Source organism: Hemiscyllium ocellatum, chromosome 7, assembly GCF_020745735.1.
Source record: "Hemiscyllium ocellatum isolate sHemOce1 chromosome 7, sHemOce1.pat.X.cur, whole genome shotgun sequence".
NCBI lineage: Eukaryota > Metazoa > Chordata > Chondrichthyes > Orectolobiformes > Hemiscylliidae > Hemiscyllium > Hemiscyllium ocellatum.
This window is the reverse complement of record NC_083407.1, coordinates 103,685,093-103,711,038: the sequence shown is the minus strand read 5'-3', so window position 1 is coordinate 103,711,038 and position 25,946 is coordinate 103,685,093. Positions and strand designations below refer to the sequence as shown.

Below are 25,946 nucleotides of genomic sequence, written 5' to 3'. Positions count from 1 at the left end.
TAGAGGCCTAACAGGGAAGGCAGATAAATTCAGGGCATGGTTAGGAACATGGGACTGGGATATCATAGCAATTACAGAAACGTGGCTCAGGGATTGATGCCCAAAATGTCGGGTCTCCTGGTCCTTGGATGCTGCCTGACCTGCTGCGCTTTTCCAGCAACACATTTTCAGCTGTGATCTCCAGCATCTGCAGACCTCACTTTCTTCTCGAGTGACAAGACTGGCAGCTTAATGTTCCAGGATACAAATGCTACAGGAAGGACAGAAAGGGAGGCAAGAGAGGAGGGAGAGTGGCATTTTTTTGATAAGGGATAGCATTACAGCTCTACTGAGGGAGGATATCCCCAGAAATACATCCAAGGACGTTATTTGGGTGGAACTGAGAAATAAGAAAGGGATGATCATCTTATTGTATTATAGACTCCCTAATAGTCAGAGGGAAATTGAAAAACAAACTTGTGAGGAGATCTCAGACATCTGTAAGAATAGGAGGGTGGTTATGGTAAATGATTTTAACTCTCCAGACATAGATCGGGAACTACCATAGTGTTAAGGGTTTAGATGGAGAGAAATTTAAGTGTGTACAAGAACATTTTCTGATTCAGACTGTAGATGTACCTACTGGAGAAGGTGCAAAGCTTGACCTACTCTTGGGAAATAGGGCATGGCAGGTGACTGAGGTATCAGTGAGGGAGAACTTTGGGGCCAGTGACCATAATTGTATTAGTTTTAAAATAGTGATGGAACAGGAGACCAGATCTAAAAGTTAAAGTTCTAGATTGGAGGAAGGCAATTAGGCAAGAACTTTCAAAAGCTGACTGAGGGCAGATGTTCGCAGGTAAAGGGACGGCTGGAAAATGGGAAACTTTCAGAAATGAGATAACGAGAATCCAGAGACAGTATATTCCTGTTAGGGTGAAAGGGAAGGCTGGTAGGTGTAGGGAATGCTGGATGACTAAAGAAATTGAGGGTTTGGTTAAGAAAGAGAAGGTAGCATATGTCAGGTATAGACAGGATAGATCAAGTGAATCCTTAGAAGAGTATAAAGAAAGTAGGAGTATACTTAAGAGGGAAATCAGGAGGGCTAAAAGGGGACATGAGATAGCTTTGGCAAATAGAATTAAGGAGAATCCAAAGGGCTTTAACAGGGTAACTAGAGAGAGAACATGGCCCCTCAAAGATCAGCAAGGTGGCCTTTGCGTGGAGCCACAGGAGATGGAGTGATACTAAATGAATATTTTGCATCAGTATTTACTGTGGAAAAGGTCGTGGAAGAAACAGAATGTAGGGAAATAGATGGCAACATCTTGAAAAATGCCCATATTACAGAGGATATCCTGAAACGCATAAAAATGAATAAATCCCCAGGACCTGATCATGTGTACCCTAGAACTCTGTGGGAAGCCAGGGAAGTGATTGCTGGGCCTCTTGCTGAGATATTTGTCTCTTTGAAAGTCACAGGTGAGGTGCCAAAAGACTGGAGGTTGGCTAACATAGTGCCACTGTTTAAGAAGGATGGTAAGGACAAACCAGGGAACAATAGACCGGTGAGCTTGACGTCGGTGTCGGGCAAGTTGTTGGAGGGAATCCTGAGGGACAGGATGTACATATATTTGGCAAGGCAAAGACTGATTAGATTAGATTCCCTACAGTCCTGCTTTCCCAGGACCAAAAATAGCATGTGTCTATTAATATACATTTACATATTTTTGTAACAGTGCATTAGTAACACTTGTCTTCCTGGTTTGAACAATTGCCTGATATGAAAATACAAACTGCATGTACTGTATTATAGCATAGTTGTTTAATATTTGTTTCCATTGCTATGCAATAAGTCAGATCAAGTTTGTCTGTCTATACTGATTCAGTCGTTTGAGTTGTAAGGAGAGCCTGGATAGTCTGGGACCTTTTACCCTGGAGCATAGGAAGCTGAGAGATAACCTTAGAGTGATTATAAAATTGAGCAGATTAGATAAGGTGACTAGCCAAGATCTATTCCTCACGGTAGGAGAATCCAAAACTAGAGGGCATAGATATAAGGTAAGGGGGCAAGATTTAAAAGGGACAACTTCTTCACACAGAGGGTGGTGCATGTATGGAATGAGGTTCCAGAGGAAATGGTAGAGGCGGGTAGAATTACAACATTTAAGACATTTCGACAGGTACGTGAATAGGAAAGGTTTAGGGATATGGACCAAACGCAGGCAAATGGGGCTAGATCAATTTAGGAAACCTGGTTGGCATGGACGAGTTGAACTCAAGGGCCTGTTTTCATGCTATATGATTCTAAGAGCAGGTCCAAGGCTTGGAATTGTCAAGTTACCCAGCAGGACAAAGCAGATCACTTGATTGGCATTCCATCCACCAATTTAAACATTCACTCCCTTCACCACAATGCACAATGGCAGCAGTGTGTACCTGCAACCTTATGCACTGCAGCAACTCACCAAGACTCCTTCAACACTTTCCAAACCCAAGAGCTCTACCCCTAGAAGGGTAAAGGCAAAAGGTACAAGGAAAGATCTACCCTGCACCATCATTCTCCTACAGCTATCCTGATTTGGGAATGCATTGTTTTTCCTTCATGATCACTGATTCAAAATCTTGGCATTCCATACATAACAGCACTGCAGGTATGTCTATACTACATGACACTCAAGGCAGCTCATCATAATCTTGATGGCAATTAGGGAGCAGTAACAAATGCTGGCCTTGTTAGGGGTGCGCATAACCCACAAAAAACTTCTTAAAAATCCCAGAAACCATCCTTCACACTGACTGACTGAGTTTGTATAGTTTCCTTTTGGTTACAGTTGAAGCAGTCTGCTGATGTAAAACTTCGAGGATAGTGCGATGCAAGCTTGAATTCTGTTGCGAAGTGCAAGAGACAGAACTGGTATGGACCAATCTGTGAATTTTTATAGGCATTATGAGAGTTATTACATTTATTCTACACTACAATCACTATAGGGTTCAAGGGAATCAAAGGATAAGTGGGGAAAACTGAAATAGAGTTCCAAGTAGGATGATCAGCCATGAATGGCAGACCAGACTTGAAGGGTCGAATGCCTCATTCTTGCTCCCATTTTCTGTGTTCCTGTGTTTCTTCAGAAAATACTTTCAAATGCAGTCAAGCTAAGCTCATCAGGTTCCAAAAATGTTGTTTTCTCTTCAACAGATGTGTTAGACCCAACCACATGCTAATATCTGGGGAGGGTCACATTTATCTCACTGGTCTGCATGGTCTCTGCAATATGATCACAGATGGACAAAGGTTAAAAGTTGTGTACGACTTCCCAGAGTTCAGTGCTTCTGTTTTACCTTGGCTGAGCCCTGAGATTCTCCAGCAGGTACATTTTCTGCTTAGTTGTGTGCTTGCGTGTAATCACAACTTACTATCTTGAATACTCACTTAACTTTATATGAAGGATACAGAATAATTTATTTATCTAACTGAGCACTGTATTTTTCAAATGGTATTACTGCACCATTTAGAATGCAATGTTGGGTTTCAAATAGAGTTAACAGTGTGATGTAATAGAAACAATATTTTTTAACTTCCTTGGAATAACTGTATTCACAAATATAAGAAAAGGAAGAAAGTATGCAATCCCCCCAACCTGTCCCACTCTTCAATTAGTTCATGGCTGATTTCTGTATCTTTACTCTGGGCAGTATTTTATGCCCTTCCTCCAAGATTGGTGGGCGGCACGGTGGCACAGTGGTTAGCACTGCTGCCTCACAGCGCCTGAGACCCGGGTTCAATTCCCGACTCAGGCGACTGACTGTGTGGAGTTTGCACGTTCTCCCCGTGTCTGCGTGGGTTTCCTCCGGGTGCTCCGGTTTCCTCCCACAGTCCAAAGATGTGCGGGTCAGGTGAATTGGCCATGCTAAATTGCCCGTAGTGTTAGGTAAGGGTAAATGTAGGGGTATGGGTGGGTTGCGCTTCGGCGGGTCGGTGTGGACTTGTTGGGCCGAAGGGCCTGTTTCCACACTGTAAGTCTAATCTAATCTAATCTATTTGGAGGCAGAGAGGGTATCCAATTGGGTGGATAGTGATGGGTGGGGAATCCACCGCCTTCCCATCTCTACCCTGATTACACCATTGGACTACCTTGCTGCCCTGGACCAAATTGAAGCCCATAAGTGGGCTATTAATGCTCAATTAAGGGACTCTTCCTGCTGTCACTGATAGGCCATCAATAGCAGGGCAGATAACAAGCAAATCTGTGGCTGTTGCTTATGCAGTGGAGGAGGTAGATGTTGATAAGGGGAGGGGGTGGGTTAGTAGGGTGAGATGGGAGATGCCTCATTAAAAGTGCATAACTGGCTGATTGAAGGACTTGACATTGGGAACGAGAGCCACCACCCAGTCCTCTACTGTTGCTGCTGATCTTTGCACCATCTCTATTTGGGGTGGCATGATGGCTGAGTGGTGAGCACTGCTGCCTTATGGTGTCACAGGCATGGGTTTGATTCCAGCCTTGGGTGAGTGACCATGTGGAGTAGGCACGTTCTCCCCGTGGCTGCATGGTTTCCTCTGAGTGCACTAGTTTTCTCTCTCAAAACAAGGATGTGCAGATTAAATGGATTAGCCATGCTAAGTTGCCTGTAGTGTCTGGCAGTGTGCAGCAGGATGGATTAGCCATGGGAAATATAGGTTTACAGGGGTAGGTTAGGGGGGTGAGTCTGGGGTGGAGTGCTCTTTGGAAGGCCCAAGTAGACTCAACGGATCAAATAGCCTACTTCCATACTGTAAGGATTCTATAATTCTGTGATCTCCCTTACAACCCAAACATGCAAAATCCTTCTTGCCCTTATTTACCTTTCATCTGAACTGTTTCACAATCCTATGCCTCAAGCTGGAGCACTCAACAGACAGAATATCCTGCCTTGCTAGTGACCGTTAATTACCTGATTAGCTGTTAATGTTTGGCCCTCAATAAAGAGAGCAAATGTGGGTCTGTCTCCAGCTCTGCAGCCAGGAGCCAAGACCTCTCCATTGTACCTCCATTGTGAAATCATCCTGAGCCTGTCTATGTCCCTTATTTCCATTTTATCAAATCCAGTTTTCACATTTCCAATTATTGTGGCATTAACAATTATTTGTGGGAGAATTACATATGAGCCGATGAGTTATGAGCAGGAATTGCCTGAATTTGCTCCACTATTCAACAATGTCATGGTTGATCTGATTATTCCTCGTTCTCACTTAGCCATGATATTCCAAGTCCTTTGTGTTCTGAAAGCCTATCTATCTCTGCCTTAAAAATATCCAGGGCCTCTGCGTCCATTGTTTTTTGAGGAAAAGTGTTCCACAGACATTCAACCTTCTGCAAAAAGAATTGTTGTGTCATCTTTGTCTTAAGTGGACAATTCCTTTTTTGTTTTAAACAGCAATGTCCAATCTGGATTTTCATGCAACACATCTTGCATCAAGTCATCTGTTACCTGTTCTAAACTCCAACAATCTTTCTACTGCTTCCAATACATTTACATTCTTCCTATAAATAGGGAAAATCATACTCTACCCAGTACTCCAGATGTGGTGTCACCAATTCCTTGTATAACAAGCAAAACCTCCCCATGTTTGCATTTCATAACTCTTAGAATAACCACTAAAATTTACTCAGCCTTTCTAATTACTTGCTCTCCGTGCATTCTATCCTTTTGTAGTTTATGCACCAGGACACCCAGATCCCTCTGCATCTTGGACCTCTACAAGCTTATATAATTTTTCATTCTTCAGAAATGGATAATTTCACATTTATCCATATTATGCTCCAATTTACTAGATCTTTTCCCCATTCACTTAATCTATCTTATATTTGTTTTTGTATCATCCTTATGTCCTCTTCACAACTTACTTTCCTACTTACATTTGTGTCGTCAGCACATTTACCTACCACACCTTCAGTCCCTTCATCCAAGTCACTTATGTAATTTATAAGTTAATTCCCCAAATCCAATCCCTTTGGCACACAACTCAGGCAAAAAAGCCATTTATGCCTACTCTTTGCATCCTATTAACCAGCTAATTTTGTGCTGTTTATTTCCTGTTAGCCAGTCAGTCCTATATCCATGTCAGTGATAATGTGTTAACCTATAAATTTAGCTTGTTTTGCATGTTTGAGTTTTATATAAATAAGAAGGGCTTGAATTTATATAGTGCTTTTCGTGACCAAGAAATTCATCAGTTTGCAATCACTTAATACATTGTGTGAAATATGTAGCATTCTTGAATGGCTTCACATTAATTTTAATTTTAAGGTGTTATCTCTTCTTCATTCCGACATTAGAGTAGGTCTCTGTATCTACCCAAACATCTTTAGTCATAATTCAGTTATATCAACCCTTAATGGAAATAAAAGCTGAGATAATACAGCTTATTTTCACAAGTATACTTAAGCAGAATTCCTGCCTGTTGCTATGCATTTTGAGCAATCCAATTCAGGTACTTCAGATTTATTTTGTTGAGAAATAACATTTCACTGAGCTGTAGAATTTGATATTGGCTGGCTTTGTGTTTTTCTTCTGTAAGTGGAACGGGAGGAAGGGCTTTGAGTGGGTCCCGTTATCCAGACCACCTTCCTGCAAAGTACTTGACAGTGTTATGAGCTTTTAAAATTACTGTTATTGCAAAGTGTATTATGTCATAGAGTAATAGAGATTTACAGCATGGAAACAGACCCTTCAGTCTAACCCATCCATGCCCACCAGATATCCGAACCCAATCTAATCCCATCTGCCAGCACCCGGCCCATATCCCTCCAAACCCTTCCTATTCATATACCCATCCAAATGCCTCTTAAGGGTTGCAATTGTACCAGCCTCCACCACTTCCTCTGGCAGCTCATTCCATACACGTACCACCCTCTGGGTGAAAAACTTTCCCCTTAAGTCTCTTTTATAGCTTTCCCCTCGCACCCTAAACCTATGCCCTCTAGTTCTGGACTTCCTGACACCAGGAAAAAGACTTTGCCTATTTACCCTATCCATGCCCCTCATAATTTTGTAAACCTCTATAAGGTCACCCCTCAGCCTCCAACGCGTCAGGGAAAACAGCCCCAGCCTGTTCAACCTCTCCCGATAGCTCAAATCCTCCAACCCTGGCAACATCCTTGTAAATCTTTTCTGAACCCTTTCAAGTTTCACAACACCTTTCCGATAAGAAGGAGACCAGAATTGCACGCAGAATTCCAACAGTGGCGTAACCAATGTTCTGTACAGCCGCAACATGACCTCCCAACTCCTATACTCAATACTCTGACCAATAAAGGAAAGCATACCAAATGCCTTCTTCACTATCCTATCTACCTGCGACTCCACTTTCAAGGAGCTGTGAACCTGCACCCCAAGGTCTCGTTCAGCAACACTCCCTAGGACCTTACCACTAAGTGTATAAGTCCTGCTAAGATTTGCTTTCCCAAAATACAGCACCTCGCATTGTCTAAATTAAACTCCATCTGCCACTTCTGAGCCCATTGGCCCATCTGATCAAGATCCTGTTATAATCTGAGGTAACCCTCTTCGCTGTCCACTACACCTCCAGATTTGGTGTCATCTGCAAACTTACTAACTGTACCTCTTATGTGCGCATCCAGATCATTTATGTAAATGACAAAAAGTAGAGGACTCAGCACCGATCATTGTGACACTCGACTGGTCACAGGCCTCCAGTCTGAAAAACAACCCTCCACCACCCAGCTTCTGTATTCTACCTTTGAGCCAGTTCTGTATCCAAATGGCTAGTTCTCCCTGTATTCCATGAGATCCAACCTTGCTAATCAGTCTCCCATGGGGAACCTTGTCGAACGCCTGACTGAAGTCCATATAGATCACATCTACTGCTCTGCCCTCATCAATCTTCTTTGCTACTTCTTCAAAAAATTCAATCAAATTTGTGAGACATGGTTTCCCATGCACAAAGCCATGTTGACTATCCAAAATCAGTCCTTGCCTTTCCAAATACATGAAGAAAGTGAGATCTGCAGCTGCTGGAGATCAGAACTGAAAATTTGTTGCTGGAAAAGCGCAGCAGGTCAGCCAGCATCCAAGGAGCAGGAGAATCGACGTTTCGGGCATGAGCCCTTCAGTAGGAACCCTGAAGAAGGGCTCATGTCCGGAAGCGTCGATTCTCCTGCTCCTTGGATGCTGCCTGACCTGCTGCGCTTTTCCAAATACATGTTCATACTGTCCCTCCTGATTCACTTCTCTATTTTCCCACAGACTTCTTGGGTACACCTGATCAGGTCCTAAGGATTTATCCACCTTTACCCATTTCAAGGCATCCAGCACTTCCTCCTCTGTAGTCTGGACATTTTGCAAGATATCATCATCTATTTCCCTACAGTCTATATCTTCCATATCCTTTTCTACAGTAAATACTGGTGCAAAATATTCATTTAGTGTCTCCCCCATTTTCTGTAGCTCCACACAAAGGTTACCCTTTTGTCCTTAAGGTATTTGTAAAAACCCTTTTGGATTCTCCTTAATTCTATTTGCCAAAGCTATCTCATGTCCCCTTTTTTGCCCTCCTGATTTCCCTCTTAAGTATACTCCTACTTTCTTTATACTCTTCTAAGGATTCACTTGATCTATCCTGTCTATACCTGACATATGCTTCCTCCTTTTTCTAAACCAAACCCTCAATTTCTTTAGTCATCCAGCATTCCCTACACCTACCAGCCTTCCCTTTCACCCTAACAGGAATATACTGTCTCTGGATTCTCGTTATCTCATTTCTGAAAGTTTCCCATTTTCCAGCCGTCCCTTTACCTGCGAACATCTGCCCTCAGTCAGCTTTTGAAAGTTCTTGCCTAATTGCCTTCCTCCAATCTAGAACTTTAACTTTTAGATCTGGTCTCCTGTTCCATCACTATTTTAAAACTAATACAATTATGGTCACTGGCCCCAAAGTTCTCCCTCACTGATACCTCAGTCACCTGCCATGCCCTATTTCCCAAGAGTAGGTCAAGCTTTGCACCTTCTCCAGTAGGTACATCTACAGTCTGAATCAGAAAATGTTCTTGTACACACTTAAATTTCTCTCCATCTAAACCCTTAACACTATGGTAGTTCCCGATCTATGTCTGGAGAGTTAAAATCATTTACCATAGCCACCCTCCTATTCTTACAGATGTCTGAGATCTCCTCACAAGTTTGTTTTTCAATTTCCCTCTGACTATTAGGGTGTCTATAATACAATCCCAATAAGGTGATTATCCCTTTCTTATTTCTCACTTCCACCCAAATAACGTCCCTGGATGTATTTCCAGAAATATCCTCCCTCAGCACAGCTGTAATGCTCTCCCTTATCAAAAATGCCACACCCCCTCCTCTCTTGCCTCCCTTTCTGTCCTTCCTGTAGCATTTGTATCCTGGAACATTAAGCTGCCAGTCCTGACCATCCCTGAGCCATGTTTCTGTAATTGCTCTGATATCCCAGTCACATGTTCCTAACCATGCCCTGAGTTAATCTGTCTTCCCTGTTAGGCCCCTTGCATTGAAATAAATGCAGTTTAATTTATTAGTCTTACCTTGTCCCTGCCTGCCCTGACTGTTTGACTCGCTTCTGTTCTCAACTGTACCAGTCTCAGATTAATCTCTTTCCTCACTGTCTCACTGGGCGCCCTCTCACCTTACTAGTTTAAATCCTCCCGAGCAGTTCTAGCAAACTTCCCTGCCAGTATATTAGTCCCCTTCCAATTTAGGTGCAATCTATTCTCCTTGTACAGATCACTTCTAACCCAAAAGAGATTCCAATGATCCAAAAATGTGAATCCTTCTCCCATACACCAGCTCCTCAGCCATGCATTCATCTGCTCTGTTCTCCTATTCCTGCCCGTAGCACTGGGAGTAATCCAGATATTACTACCCTTGAGGACCTCCTTTTTAAATTTCTGCCTAACGCTCTGTAATCTCCCTTCAGAATCTCATCCTTTTCCTTTCCTATGTCGTTGGTTCCAATGTGGACAATGACCTCTTGCTGGCCCCTTTACCCCGTGAGAACATTCTGCACCCTCTCTGAGACATCCTTGATTCTGGCACCAGGGAAACAACACAACATTCCGCTTTTTCTTACTGGCCACAGAAACGTGCCTACCTCTCTTACCCTTCCTGGAGTTAACCCATCTCTATGACTATATCTGAGACTTTCCCCCCTTCCTATAACTGCCATCCATTACATACTGTTGCTGTTGCAAATTCCTCATCGCTTCTAACTGTCTCTCCAACCAATCCATTCGATCTGATCAGGTTCGCATCCAATAGCATTTATGGCAGATATAATCTGCAGTAATCCTTAAATTCTCTTTAAACTCCCACATCTGACAAATAGTACATATCACTGCAAAGGCCATTTTTGCTCCTTCACAATATACAGACCCAGAAAATAACATTGTCTTATTCCTCTACAGAACACTGCCCCAGGTTAAATTAATAGTTATGACTTATATTTTAAGTTTAATCAAGAGACTTATCTCCAAAAGCATATAATTAAGAAAGAACCCACTCTACACACTACTGCAGCCTTTCTATTGGACACAGTTAAAACAACGATGAACTTATCTGATTCTGTGTTGTGAACTTGGCCCAAACTCCAAGATCAGTTGTGAATTTCACTATTTGTTAATTTCTCCAGATGCACTCCGATGTCCAGCGATACATGAATTCAAAAACAGCAAAGGCAGTAATTGTGCAGGTTTTTTTTCTCTCCCTCTCTCTCCTGCACTGTCCTCACCATTGCTTCCTTTGTCTGTTCTTCTCCTTTTTTTTCCCCCAAAGCTCCAAAACAATGCAATAGCATATAAAACAGTAATTGCTGCTCCTGGAATTCAAGAAATCACCTCCAGCACCTAAAATATCTCAAAAAAAGGAACAGTTGTTACAGTCAGAAATTTTTCCCATCCTCCATCTTGGATTACCCAGAAAGTTTAAAACTCTAGGTACTCGCTAAGAGAGTAAAGCCCCATGAAAAGATTCTGTGTTTTTTTTTAGTTTCTTCAGTGAGTGTAGTGTACTGAGCTTTGAGTATTGACTTGGGGGCGAAAAGCATAGAAATCTTGGTATTTTGGGGCTCTTGTGCACAGTGATAGTCTCTACCTCCAAGCCAGAAGGCCCACGTTCAGGTTCCACCTGTCCCAGAGCTTTGCCATCACATGTCTGAAGAGGTCAATTTGAAAAAAAAAGACATTTGGCATGGATATGGTCTAATTTTTGTCTCTTGCCTACTAACATGTTTGTAGACACACACCAACAGATTCAAGAACAGCTTCTTCCCTGTTGTTATCAGACATCTGAATGGACCTATATAGTCATAAAGATGCATAACATAGAAACAGACCCTTTGGTCCAATTCGTCCATGCCAACCAGATATCCCAACCCAATCTAGTTCCACCTGACAGCACCTGGCCCATATCCCTTCAAATCCTTCCTATTCATATACCCAGCTAGATGCCTTTTAAATGTTGCAATTGTTCTAGCCTTCACCACTTCCTCTGGCAGCTCATCCCACACACGTACCACCTTCTGCGTGAAAAAGTTGCCCCTTAAGTCTCTTTTATATCTTTCCCCTTTCACCCTAAGCCTATGCCCTCTAGTTCTGGACTCCCCGACCCCAGGGAAAAGACTTTGCCTATTTATCCTAACCATGCCCCTCATGATTTTATAAAGCTCTAAAAGGTCATCCCTCAGCTCTAGGGAAAACAGCCCTAGCCCACTCAACCTCTTCCTATAGCTCAAATCCTCCAACCTTGGCAACATCCTTGTAAATCTTTTCTGAACCCTTTCAAGTTTCACAACATCTTTCCGATAGGAAGGAGACCAGAATTGCTTGCAATATTCCAACAGTGGCCTACCAATGTCCTGTACAGCTGCAACATGACCTCCTAACTCCTGTACTCAGTACTCTGACAAATAAAGGAAAGCAGACCAAACACCTTTGTCACTATCCTATCTACCTGCGACTCAACTTTCAAGGAGCTGTGAACCTTCACTCCCTCAAATATTAAAGTTGATCTCTCTCTCTCTGCACCTTCTCTATTGCTGTAAACTTTTGCATTCTGTTCTATTACCGTGATATACTTAAGGTATGATTTTCCTGGATAGCATGCAAAACAATAGTTTTCACTTTATCTCCATGCATGTGACAATAATAAAATCAAAACAAGTCAATTCGGACAAAAACAGTTCAGCATGAGCCCAACCATGTGTAACAAAGCTGAAAAATATGTTGCTGGAAAAGCGCAGCAGGTCAGGCAGCATCCAAAGAGCAGGAGAATCGACGTTTCGGGCATAAGGCCTTCAGCTTATGCTCGAAACGTCGATTCACCTGCTCCTTGGATGCTGCCTGACCTGCTGTGCTTTTCCAGCAACACATTTTTCAGCTCTGATCTCCAGCATCTGCAGTCCTCACTTTCTCCTATGTCTAACAAAGTCAAAGTAGACTGATTCAGTGCAGACAGTGTAGTGATAGTAATGAGGTCAGTCAGGTGGACCTCATAGAATGAGTTCCCTGATTGGGGCTGTTAATCTGGTCCAGTCAGGAAGCTCCTGCTGACAGATATAAACAGGGAGTTGTCACAGGCCACTCGGGTGTTTCCTTTCTTCCTGGTGGTGGAAATTAAATAAAGATTTGTGCACTTTGTGTCTCTCACTGCGTCTCACACCCGCACACACACACATGGGTGCTGGGGAAAAAATAAGCACTAAAAAAAAGAGAAAAAAAAAGAAAAAGAAATTTAACCAGGAGGTTGATCACACAGCATTGTCCTTTGATGCGAAGGGCAGTGCTTGTCACTGGCCACTCGGGTGAAAAGAAAAAAAAATAAACAGGGAGTTGTCACTGGCCACTCGGGTGTTTCCTATCTTCCTGGTGGTGGAAATTGAATGAAGGTTTGTGCACCTTGTGTCTCACACCTGCACACACACACACCATGGGTGCTGGAGAAAAAATAAGCACTACAAAAGAAAAAAAACAAATAAATAAACATGGAGTGTCAGAGATTCTGTTCACCCTGAGAGCTTGTCAGAGGGAGTTGGGTCAGTGTCAGGGTCTCTTGACATATAAACACAGGATGATTGAATGATGGAATGCCAGCCTCTGAAGTTATTTCAGACAGGAGCCCATGTATTCACTGGATTATGGTTTATGATAAATTGCTTTTCAATATCTACACTTCGAATGAGTTGCAGCATACAAAGTAATGCCTATTACTGCTCCTTTTTGAGTGTCATACACTTGTGTCTTCTCTTCCATATTAGGACTTGCATGGATATGATGCAAAGTCTGACATCTACAGCCTTGGGATCACAGCGTGTGAGTTAGCTAGAGGCCAAGTTCCCTTTCAAGATATGCTGCCCACACAGGTAACCAATTAAGTTTTAATGTAGAGCATTGTACTTTTATATTACATATGATGGGGCCTGACCAATGGATGTAGACGAAAGAGAGAGAAGAAAAGTACTTTCAACTTTCCATTTCTTTCCTCACAGATGCTCCTTCAGAAACTGAAGGGCTCATTGTGTCTAGTGGACCTCAGTTTTCCTCCAGAGGATGTAATGATGAAGAATTATCGCTGCGGAGTGGATTCTGGAATTGGGGAGAGTGTTGCACCCTGCAGCAGGCTAAGGACAAGCGCAAAGGAAGGATCTCGGAGTTCAATGAAGAAAACATTCTCCTCAGCCTTTCACAGCTTTGTGGAGCTCTGCCTACAGAGAGAGCCTGGAAATCGGTGTGTATATTAACTTTTGATTTAGGTTAAATCCATTTCAATATTTCTCTTCCATACACATTTGATGTGTTTTAAGCTAGGTGTCATCTGCCTGTATTCTTTGCCTGCAGCTAGGTATCTTGCCTCTATTTGTATTACATGAAGGGTTGTTTTTGAAGATTTCAAACACATAAATCCATGACTGTCATAGATTTAAACATATCATGTAATTGAAAAAAAATTGCACTTGGGTATCTAGAATCAGTTGCACCAAATCCTTCTGACAAGTGCAATTGGTCCCTTGAATTCAATTAAAGTAAATTAAACCATCTGTCAGTGACTTTGCAGAGGAACTGGTGGACACTACAGCGGTTTGCATTGTAAATATCTAACTGTCTGCTACATCATGGTTAATTTCTCTTGCTAAAATGAATCTAGATCATATTAAATAATGAAGAAGTCTCAGTGGGCTCATGCAGTCTTCCTTCTGTTCTGATTTTGTATGTTCATCATTTAACATATTTGGCTGTTGTGTATTTTTTTTGCAATGACTAATATGATAATCTTATTTTGTATTCAATGAATAATAACCATCTCATCTGTTCCAGACCATCAGCAAGTATGTTGTTGACCCACCCCTTTTTCAGACAGGTGAGTATTGACTCTGGCTTTATTCTGGACTGAAAGAATGTTGAAAGGAGACAGGGGAGGTGGCTTGAATCCTGAAAAAGAGAAAAGAGGGATGAATATAACTGGGTTAAAACAGCTCTTAGATTTCCAGTATATAACAGTTTTTGTAACTGAGTCATAGAATCATAGAGATGTACAGCATGGAAACAGACCCTTTGGTCCAACTCAACCATGCCGACCAGTATCCTAACTTAATCTAGTCCCATATGCCAGCACTTGGCCCAAATCCCTCTAAACCCTTCCTATTCATGTACCCATCCAAATGCCTTGTAAATGCTGTAATTGTACCAGCCTACCACCATTTCCTCTGGCAGCCTCACAGCACCAGGGTCCCAGGTTCAATTCCAGCCTCTGGCGACTGACTGTGTGGAGTTTGCACATTCTCCCCGTGTCTGTGTGGGTTTCCTCTGGTGCTCCAGTTTCCTCCCACAGTCCAAAAATCTGCAGGTCAGGTGAATTGGCCATGTTAAATTGCCCATAGTGTTAGGTGCATCAGTCAGAGGGAAATGGGTCTGGGTGGATTACTGTTCAGAGGGTCCTGTGGACTTGTTGTCCACACTGTAGGGAATCTAATCTAATTTTAAATCCGGACAAAATAGCCATGAATGTAGCCACTAAGGGGGTGCAACTGGACAATGGTGGACCAGCAAATTAAAAAAAAGCTACAGAGTAAATAGGAAACTATTGTCATTTGAAAAACATATCGCATACAAACATATGCAGAAACCCAATGAAAAATATAATAGAGGAAATTAGATTAGATTAGATTACATACATTTACCCCTTACCTAACACTACGGGCAATTTAGCATGGCCAATTCACCTGACCTGCACATCTTTGGACTGTGGGAGGAAACCGGAGAACCCGGAGGAAACCCGCGCAGACACGGGGAGAATGTGCAAACTCCACAGTCAGTCGCCTGAGGTGGGAATTGAACCCGGGTCTCTGGCGCTGTGAGGCAGCAGTGCTAACCACTGTGCCACCGTGCCGCCCAAAGTAGGGGTCTTTAGTAGATCAAAAGAGCCTATGTAATTGCCAAAAGAAATGGCACTGCCAAGGATTCAAAAACATTCTAGAATTCTACAAAGGAAAACAGTATCAAGAAAAGGGAAAATTGACGAGTAAACTATTGAGAAATAAAAATAGACTTGAAAAACTTCTATAGGTATCTAAAATGATTAGTAAAATCCCGTGGGTCCATTACAAGGGGAATTGGGAGAATCTGTAATGTGGCTTTTAAAAATGACAAAGAATGTTAAAAGGACAAGAAATTTCTTAAACGTACCATTGAATTAAGCAAATAGGAAAACGAGGCTCTGCAACACATCAATATTAACAAATGAATCGACAAATGAGATTTAATATATAAATTCCCTGGAACTGATCTACATCCCAGAGTACTAAAAGATAATCATAGAATCTCTACAGGGTGGAAAGAGGTCATTCAGCCCATCAAGTCTACACCAACCCCTGGAAGAGCATTATACCCACACCCAGCTCCTCCACTGCTCCCCCAACCCCATCCCTAATATGAGAGTAACCACATATTTACCATGGCTAATCCATCTCTGGCAAAATAAATATCTTTCTAGATATTTGTCATAATTTAGTTAATTTATAATAAAGAATGCATGTGGTGAATAAAACACAATTTATAAAGAGAGGGCCGGTGAGTGTGGCTTATGAATATCAATAAATTGTGTTGAATTCAACTACTGTGTTACAGAAGCAGATGTACATCCAATATTCATTATTGCAAGCACTCTTTTTGCTCTACACCACTTATTGGCTTGGATTTTCTACTGGCCAGACTGTTGTCATTCCAGCATAGATTGAAGTAGTGCATATGGAATTCCCATCTTAGCAGACTTTGATGGAATTGCCTAGGATATTGAAGATTGCATTGGGCAATTCTTTTGTGTGGAATCCTCAAAGTCTCCATTTAAATTGAAGAACTTGGAGAGTTCTAATGAAATTAGAACTAACCTTGAGAAATTAATCAACTGATCCCAATGATAGCTCTATCATTCTCCACCTAGAACTCCCTCAGCTTCCTTATGTTTCTTCAGATCCTGATCCAACACTTCTTTGCCACTCTGACCCTTAATAGACACCACCTAACCCAGCATGTTCTGTTTTTTCTGGTCTGCAACCAAACTGCCATCAGATCTGACGCAAGCACAGCCCCAATCACCTCTGCCGTTGTACTGGAGCATTCTGGACCTACTTCCCCACCTGCTTCACTCAAGCTAACTTGCTCCTTCATTGCTGCCAGACCAGATCTGACTTGGCAGACCAGATCTGACTTGAAATCCTTGCTGCCAGAACCAATCAGACATGGACCCCCTGCCACTGCACCCCTTCATCACAACCCAAAACCCCCCCTTCCAACCACAACCCCTGCTGTCACACCAGAACCCCTCAGTCTGCTTCGACTTGACCTAAATACTGCTGAATCTCCAGCCAGCACCCTAACATCATACTTAACTGATTTACTTTTTGTTTGATAGCAACTGTCAAAGTGGTTGCCTGGACCTTTAAGTGTAAAAATATTGTGGCTGACTGCAGTAAAAATGGAGAGTGGTTTGCTTTCTACTGACATCTCTGTGTTACAAAGGAGGTATCAAAATGGAAGCATGGTTGCACACTTTCAAAGGAGCAGTGATTGGAATCTCCTCACAGTAATGTTCTTTCATAAAGCTGAAGGGCTGGAGAGAGTCAGATGTACAGCATGGAAACAGACCCTTTGGTTCAGTTCATCCATGCCGACCAGACACCGTAAATTAACCTATTCCCATTTGCCAGCATTTGGCCCATCTCTCTCTCGACCCTTCCTCTTCATGTACTCATCCAGGTACCTTTTAAATGTTGTAATTGTACAAGCCTCCTCCTCCACTCGTTGGGAAATGCTGACAAATGTTTTACTTAGTGCAAAAGTTTGAATCTAGAGAACTTTATCTCTTGCATTGGTGACTTGCTTTTGTCATTTTGAAAGCCCAAACTTTTGCAGAGTATCTCACTGTAATTGGCTTTAATTTTCCCTCTTTCTCTGTGTGTGTCTCTCTCTCTCTCTCTCTCTCTCTCTCTCTACAGGTTAAGAAACAGACCAAAAAGACACTGATTAGTTTGCTTCAACCAGCAGTGCCACTGTCTGGTTCTCCAGCCAAAGAAATGCCACAGTCGCAGGTGGATGGTTCAATCAGTCCCTTACAAGGGCTCGATGGTGGCTGGGAATTTTGAATTTTCTTGTTATCTTCCAACTTTTCTCCCTGATCATATATATGAAAAAAGCAAAATGGGCTTGAATTGGAGACAACTTAAGTCAGTTGCCCATTAAGGTGACTGAAAGTGTGGAAAATGATCTTGCATCAAATTGGGTATTTGTCATTACTACCCAAGTATGTAACTTTGTACATTGTACAAAATGTTCTTGATCTCCTTCTCTTCTGTAAATAGACTATACATTTACACAGCTTAATCCAAATTGATCCTTCAGTCCAATTGGATTTATTTTCTAGTTCAATGTTAGATTATTGCCTTGAAACTGGCTGCATGTACAAGTGCATAAATATATTTTTGAACATATCTTTGTACTTTCTTTACAGGTTTAACGGTAAAGTTCAGGCTAAATGTGTTAGAGAGCATGCTGATTTGATGCTTTAGTGAGCTCTCTATGCCCTAGACGATTAAATACAGATTTGGGTTTGCAGTTTCCGGTTGAGTTTCTAATTTTCTTGGGATTTAACATTAGGCTTAGATGGGCACTAAACATAGCAAGAAAAACACTGAGCAGAAGTTGAGAGAGAGGAGTGCAAATGAAGGTTACACTGAAGCATTCTCATCTATTTGCTTAGGCGAGGACCTTTTCTCCTAGGTTAGTGGAAGAAGAGGTTTACAAAGTATTAGTGCTGTGTGCTTCTGTTGTTTGAAATGGGACCCAAACTTTAAAGATGTGTGCATTGTGTTTATACTATATTTTGCATTGTTTAACAAGAGTGTACACAGTGCCTTCAATCTATTCTTGATGTGAGATGTAAATTACTGTAAAACCTGGCTATTATTGGATATTGTGTGGAAGGATGAAAATTTCAATTGGTCCTGAAATTTGGTTTTGGGTTCAGACCCTCCCTTTTAACACAAACCTGAAATTAATGCGGATTTTTTTTCAGGTTAATACCACTAGCTGATTTTTCCAGTGGAACCCATCTTCATGAGCAAAGTACTTTATTTAAATATAAGGTATTTAACCAGTTCAACCAGTTGATTTGTGGTAATGACTAGATTGTTTGATTGGGGGTGGGAAGGGTTTTGTTTGCAGGACCTATACTGATGCTATACCTGATTAGCAAGATATGTCGTACAGATGAGGATGAAAAGAAAGTTGCAAATAACCATAAGGCAGACAAGAATTTAGTTGAGGAAGTGAGACCATTCACATTGGGTTTGAGAAAGTCATCAGAATATTTTTGGAATTGGGCATATTACATGTGGAGGAGGAAGGGAATTTCGGTGTCCATTTTCACATAACCAAATATTAATTGGAAGGTAAAAGAGCACTAATGGAATGTGAATCTTTTTCACAAGGGTTGGAATTCAAAAGTGAGGCTTCACTTGGATCAAACTTGAAATCTCATCTGCTGTACTTTTGAGATTTGGGCATTTGTCATAACTCAGGAAAGATATAAAATTGGCTTTAGAACTAGTTCAATGCAGAATCACCAGAAAGATCTAGGGCTAAAAGAGGAAATTGGGGTGAAATTGCACAAACCTATATGTAACCTGTTCAGTTTAAATGGTTGAAGTTTGAATTAATGGGTGTGTAATCATGACCTCATGGGGCTAACTTTAAGTGTGGCCTGAAGTGTCTCTGTTGTTTAACACCAGTAAAATAGCCCTTCCGCTATCAGTTGTCAAAGGAGCAGGAATTATTCACATTTTATATTTTGCCAAAGTAAAATAAGTTCCTGATTGTTTAACTTTATGTATAACTGAACTTTCTTACTGATAAATAGTTTAGTCATTTCCTTTTGAAGTTTGCAGATGGGTTCACCTTTAGTATAAATCCTTCTAAAAGATTTTTTATTTTCTCTTTTTGTAAAATCAGGGTCTTCCAAGTATCTTGGTATCCTAGTTAAATGCTGAATTTCTTTCAGAGAATAAATGTTTTTCTATCTTTTTTGAGGTTACTATTGATGTTTTTAAACAGATTGCTAACAAAAAACTTACTGGTCTCAAATGTAATCTTATTCTCTGTCCAGTAAAGAATATTTAGCGTCTCAGATAAACACTCAGCTAGAGGAGGCCATTAATATTTGAAGCCTACTCTGCCACTTACTAAGATCGTGGCAAACTGATTATTGTGTCCATTTCATCCTCCTATCTGCATCCCCTCAGAACCTTGACTGCGATGTCTATCAAAAATGTATTTCTGTCAGATTCAAGTAAACTCAGTGACCAGAGTCTAGAGCTTTCTAAAGACAAATCTACAGTCCAGTGACCCTCTGAGTGAAAACATTTCTGCTGATACCCATATTAAATGTGAGACTTCTTGCTGTTAAACAGTGTTGGTGGTAGTTCTTGTAAGTACCATGGAGTGAACATTCCACTTTGGTTCCAATTGCAATCAAAATTGGACTAATTTTTGAAAAAGAATATACAATGTAAGTTTCTGGTCAAGCTCATGTGCATGTTGTACATGAATGAATGCAACCAGGCAGTATATTATAGTATAAAAGTTTATTTATCTTACTCTCATTAAGATATGTTCCCTGATTAAATTTAAGAGCAGTGCTGTCCAACTGGAGAGCCATGTTTCAATTTTTTGTCTTATTCAGGAGGGCTGGTCAGCAAATTTCAGACGGATAAGATTTGGCATAGCAGTAAATGTGACATTTTGAAGGAAATGTCTAAAGCAATGCATTAATAATTTTAATAACTGAATAAATAACAAACTTGGCTAATGGAAAATATTAGGCAGCAGAGGTAACTAATAAAATTCTTTTAGCCACTCTGATTAAGAAACAGAGCTGAAGAGAAACAGAAGCTCTATCTCAAGCATATATTCCCACTCACTCCCATCTACACATGCCTGTGTGTGCACATTCCCTTCTGTGCATACACACACACTCTCCTGCATGTGCTTTCATACACTTAGTCATGCCGTTTCCCACACAACACTCTCACTCCCTCTTTTTTGCCCAAGCATGCACAGTTTCACTCCCTCACTCTCTACACACACACTGTTGCATTCCTGTACACACTTTGTGGACTTTTGAAATGTTGTATTGGCTGCAGTGCTTTGGGAGCAGTGAAGGGATGAATGTCATCTTTCCTGGCCCACTCAGTACTCCCAGACTCATCCCCCCAACCTGTCCAGCAGGTGTTCTGTCCCTTGCCTATCCTCCTCATGATGGGGTCATCACTTCCCTAAACAGTTGCATGCATCTGACCTTTATATTTATGCTGCTGCAAGTTGTTTTAAACTTTCTTTTACTTCATTTCTGCCACAAAATCTTAATGAATATAAGCTGGCTTATTGCCCCGAGGCCTCTTCAAATTTACCAGTTGCGATAGAAAGTGGATAGTCCATGACACTGCCACAGGACAGTTGGTTCTGCTCAATATATATTTTTTTCCTTCCAACCAGCAAACTGGAAAAACAAAAAAAAATCAGAAATCTTGAAATGAGAAAGACTGTTCACCCACCATTGCTGCTGCTCCAACACCAGCATCTCTGCATCACGTCCACAGTCCAGGACAGACCACCTTGAGGGTGGTCACCCTCAAAGATATTTACATCCCTACCTCCAGTCAAACAGACACATCTATGACAGAGCTGAAAGCTTTCATCAATAGCACCTTCCACAACCACCATGTATCTCAAAATGCTTACTTGTCTCATTTTCCAAGTGTAGTCAGTATAGGAATAAGTACTGTAATCTTCAATCATTAGGAAACAACCTAATATTTAGAGTATTCTCGAATATCAGTAAAACATCAAAGGCATTTGAACAACTTTAATATGCAGCAACACTGTGTTACTAAGTATTTGTGATAGGGTTAAGCTATAACAACGATCATAATAGGCTTCCAGTAGATAAGGAGTACTAGATAATAGCTTGTGATATATAGGGCATACATGCTTAAGACGGACCAAATAAACAGGGTGTCACAGAGGTTCTTGTGAGTAGGATGTATTCTACATTTTACTGCCAAATATAATTTTATTTGTCACGCACCTGGTGATATGTAGTGAAAGGAAACAAATTTTGAAAAGCAGATAAAACACACAAATGTTTTATTTGTTGACAAGACTGTTTTCAACTTAAGAGCAATCTGACTTCGTCTTGAATATCTTGCATTTACAACTTTTAAGTTCTGTGTATGCCATAAAGTTGTCGATAAAGGGACAAATCCTTCACACAAGCCTGAAGGAATTTATATTTAATACTGATACTCAATGAAGGCCTATTTATTGGAATGATTCAATATAACATATTTCAGTTGTTAACTTTATGTCCAATGGGCCCCTTCTGTTGGAGATACGTAAACCTAATTGTCGAGTGTGTTTTATATTTTTAAAAAACTGTTAAATTGAAAAGTAAATTTAAGCTTTGCTCATTTTATTCTGCAAACGAAAGTGCCTTAAAATTTTGCTATGATTTAATGTGATAGCTTATGGAAAGTTGCACTTTAAAAAGGAAACTTATTCCAGGATCAACACAAGTAATGCTGAAGTTTGTATCTTGCTGTGGACCACCTATTTTTCTTGTATAATTGTATGACTGTAAGCACAATATATAACTTGTATAAAATGCAATAAAACAACTTGTGGAATGTGTTGCTAAACTCATGAGTGGCTGTGGGTGATTGATGCGTGAAAGCAGAATAATCATTTTTTTAGCACTGAAGACGTTAGGTACGTCCAAATCGTTTTCTTGAAGCAGAGATTGAAAGGGGACCTGATGGAGGTGTATAGGGGTATGGACAGGTTGGATAGGAAGTAGCTGTTACCCTTGGATGAAGTTGGTAATGAGGGGCATGATTTTCAAGTGAAAGGCAGTGGTTTGAGAGTGCATTTGAGGAAAGTCTTTTCCATCCAGACACTGGAGGGAATATGGAATGCATTGCCTGGGAGGGTAGGAGCGGTGGAAGCCTCAATCTTTTAAAAAGGACAAGGATGAGCACTTGAAATGTCTTAACTTTCATGTTTATGAACCAAGTGCTGGAAAGTGGGATTAGTATAGATAGGTCAGCATAATCTCAATGGGCCAAATGGCTTCTCCTCTGCTGTATGTCTGAGACATGTCATGATGCTGGCTGTGTTTGTTGACAAGTGCTTAAGATCCTGACTTTTAAAACAAAAGCATCTAATTTCAGTCAATTTTGTTGGTTTTGGTGAGAGGTAAAGGAACCTTTTTAAACATTTTAATTTTACACTCCTATATATTTAGTCCATTCCCTAAGAAGAACAGCACAGTTGGTTTGTTGAAAATTATTTTTTTGTGGTAACCATTTTTTTCCTGGTAGAGATGACCTAATACACTTGTTGTATTCTGGTGTGATTGAATGGTTTGGACTGCAACCTCTTTGCTTGTGATCATTTGTCAGTGTGCTAGGAGTTCACTATACTACTTTTAATCAGAGAATTATCTAAAATTATTACTATCTCAAAGGTCCAATTGTATAAATACATCCGGCTGCTTTTCTACAATGAGTTGCATTCATTTAATGCCTTTTAGAACCTCAGGATATCTCAAAACATTTTATAACCAATAAAGTACTTTTGACATGTTGCATGAGAAAACCTTGCAGTTAGTTTGAATGTAGGAAGCAGTTGCAAACAACGTGATAGGTCATGTTTTTGGCATGTTGATTGAGCTATAAATACCGAGAGTCAAACAGCATAACAACAAACCTTTCAATCCATTAGGCGAAAGTGTGCACTGCAGATGCTGGAGATCAGAGTTAAGATTAGAATGGTGCTGGAAAAGCACAGCAAGTCAGGCAGCATCCTCAGAGCAGGCAAATCAGTCCACTGCCAAGCCACTCTGAGAACTCCTACTTCTCGAGTTGTACCATGTCATCTTTCCCACCCACCTGAGAGGGCAGACAGGACTTCAGTTAAATATCACAGCCAAAAGATGGCAACTTGGACAGTAAAAGATTTCCTAATTATGGGAGTATCATATGTTAATTTTTGTACTTTATTCTCTGGAGCTGGACTTGATTTTCAGTATTGATATATTTTCTAACCAACCTGTTCAGAGGTCTATATTACACACCTCTAGAGGAGTTGAACCTGGGGCTCCTGGTCCAGAGGTAGGGATACAAGGACTGCACCACGAGAGCAGACTTTATAATTAAAGTCTGGCATGGAAGCCAGCAATATTTCCAGTGAGGTAATTGAATCTGCAACCTTGGTGTCAGCACCATGCTGCTGAGCTAGCCAGGCAACATGGTCAACCTGTTCAGAGGCAAGAGGCTCAATACTCACAGTTGACACATGTTGGTATTTGCAAGTCTGCTATTGTACCATGGCTGTGACTAACTTCACAATTATTTATCACTTGCTCTGCCAATCTTTTCAGAAACATACAGATGACGGAAGCCTCCATCCTCCCCATTAAAGTTAACAGTTGAATGATACAAGAGCATTTTCCACAGCCAGGTATTTATTCCGTTAGGAAGTTAGTTGCCAAACAAAGTAATTGGTGAATGTATGTAATTTTAATGTCTCAAGCATATCTTAAGCAGTTGAACATAACAGAATGCTTTGCCTAAGCATTTAGCGTAGCATTCGTAAGTAAAATAACTAAGTGGAATAGTTGGGAACAAAGTTGCTTTTCTACCTGTTTAAACATGAAATACATTCAAGCCTTGTGCATTTTATGAATCACCTGCAAGCTTAGGAAACCTGTTACATTATTTTCTGCATTGCCATGCCTTGGCTAAAGTTAGCATCTTAGCCAATTAGTACTGCTATTCCATAAATTGTTGTAATAAGTTTTTAAATTTATACATTCCTACTTTTGCCCTGACGAGTACAAAGGAAAAAGTTCCAGCAACTCTGTCTTTTCAGCAAGATTCAAAACTACATTCTGTTCAAGATTCAAGCTACAATTAACATTACACCCTGTAGATTTATCAAAGTCAAAATACGAACACAAGACACCACCCTATCTCAGAAAATGATTACATAGAGAAATTTAAGTCATAGTGCATCCTTAGGTTTTCAGCAAAAACCTGCCCCCTCCTTGGCAGCTATCTTGTATTGCAGGTAACTGTATTCCACCATCTTTGGCATCTTTCTTTTTAGAATGGTTTTTGTGATGATGTCTTCTAGGCTACCACTTCACCATCACTTACCTGGGTAACTTGCTTGTGAGGTATCATGCTAGCTATACCTTCTGCATCAACACCCCAGAGACAGACTGTATTATCTATACAGAGCATATTCAATGCGTTCCAAATCCAGCCTTTCCACAGAAGGCTCATCCTTTCATACATATCTGCACATTGTCTGTTATTGGGAGTGGGGAAAAAGTGAGGTTCGTAGATGCTGGAGATCAGAGTCGAGAGTGTGTTGCTGGAAAAGCACAGCAGGTCAGACAGCATCTGAGGAACAGGAGAGTTGACCTTTTGAGCCGGAGCCCTTCATCAAGAAATCAGGAGTGCCCCTTTGTGGATCCTGCCTTCACTTTGTGATTTTTTTTTTATCGACTGCTTTCTCTTGTCCTAATACACTTCTGTGCATTTTAAAGCCCAGGGTGCCTAGCTTTCGGTCTGTCACCACTACTTCAGGAAACAAAATAACTTTTCTACATCTGTTACCAGTTTTCAAATGATCCCTTTCTTTTTTAAATAAAGGGAATAATAATCAGTACTGAAGTTCTTTTTGTCTATTTCACCTCATAATGAGTACAGAAAAAGTATGTGACTAAAATGTATTCAATGCCTGGCTTTTCTGTAACTTTGAACATTGTTTAAAGATTACTGATTGAACTAAACCAACTAAACTAGAATTATTGGAAGGGATTAGCAAAATAGAATTAATTAAAGATTACTTTTTTGATGTCTTTTTTAAAATTATGATTCTCATCGCTAATCCCTGACCACTAGTGATTAGCATTAAGTTCTAAATATTGTCTGTTCTTTAAATAGGACAAGGCTACCTTGTAATTTTCTGATTAGGTAAAATTCAATTCAGGAGAAGTGCTGGCCTATGAAGGGAGGAGCAATTAATACTGGCAGGAAGGAAGAATATTCCTTACTTTTGAAGTTTAATTTTTTTCTCTATATAATAATGCTTTGCCAGGCTCTGAAACAAAGAGTACTATCTACACCATGTTACTACTGAGAGATGCTAGACTCACCATTGAATCCTAAGCACCTAGTGTCATTCATGGTCATTCGCTCCCTTGACTTGTTGGAACTTTGGCTTGAAAGTTTGGGGACAGCTTCTTGGTGTTCATGTCGGTATGAGCTGATTGTAGCTTTACTGGCTGTCTTGCCAGATTTAACACTGAGCACAAGGGAAATA

At 40.8% G+C, this 25,946-nt stretch overlaps 1 protein-coding gene across 1 annotated transcript in view; it reads left to right on the top strand.

The window, feature by feature from the left end:
- stradb (STE20 related adaptor beta) overlaps window positions 1–22,252 on the top strand; it is a 37,041-nt gene extending 14,789 nt beyond the window's left edge. The window contains exons 7-11 of the mRNA XM_060827609.1: window positions 3,179–3,350; window positions 13,265–13,369; window positions 13,496–13,734; window positions 14,322–14,364; window positions 17,498–22,252. Coding sequence (XP_060683592.1) covers window positions 3,179–3,350; window positions 13,265–13,369; window positions 13,496–13,734; window positions 14,322–14,364; window positions 17,498–17,644 — 706 coding nt within the window. The 3' untranslated portion in view covers window positions 17,645–22,252. The remainder of the gene's footprint in view (window positions 1–3,178; window positions 3,351–13,264; window positions 13,370–13,495; window positions 13,735–14,321; window positions 14,365–17,497) is intronic.
- Window positions 22,253–25,946: the final 3,694 nt, after the last annotated feature.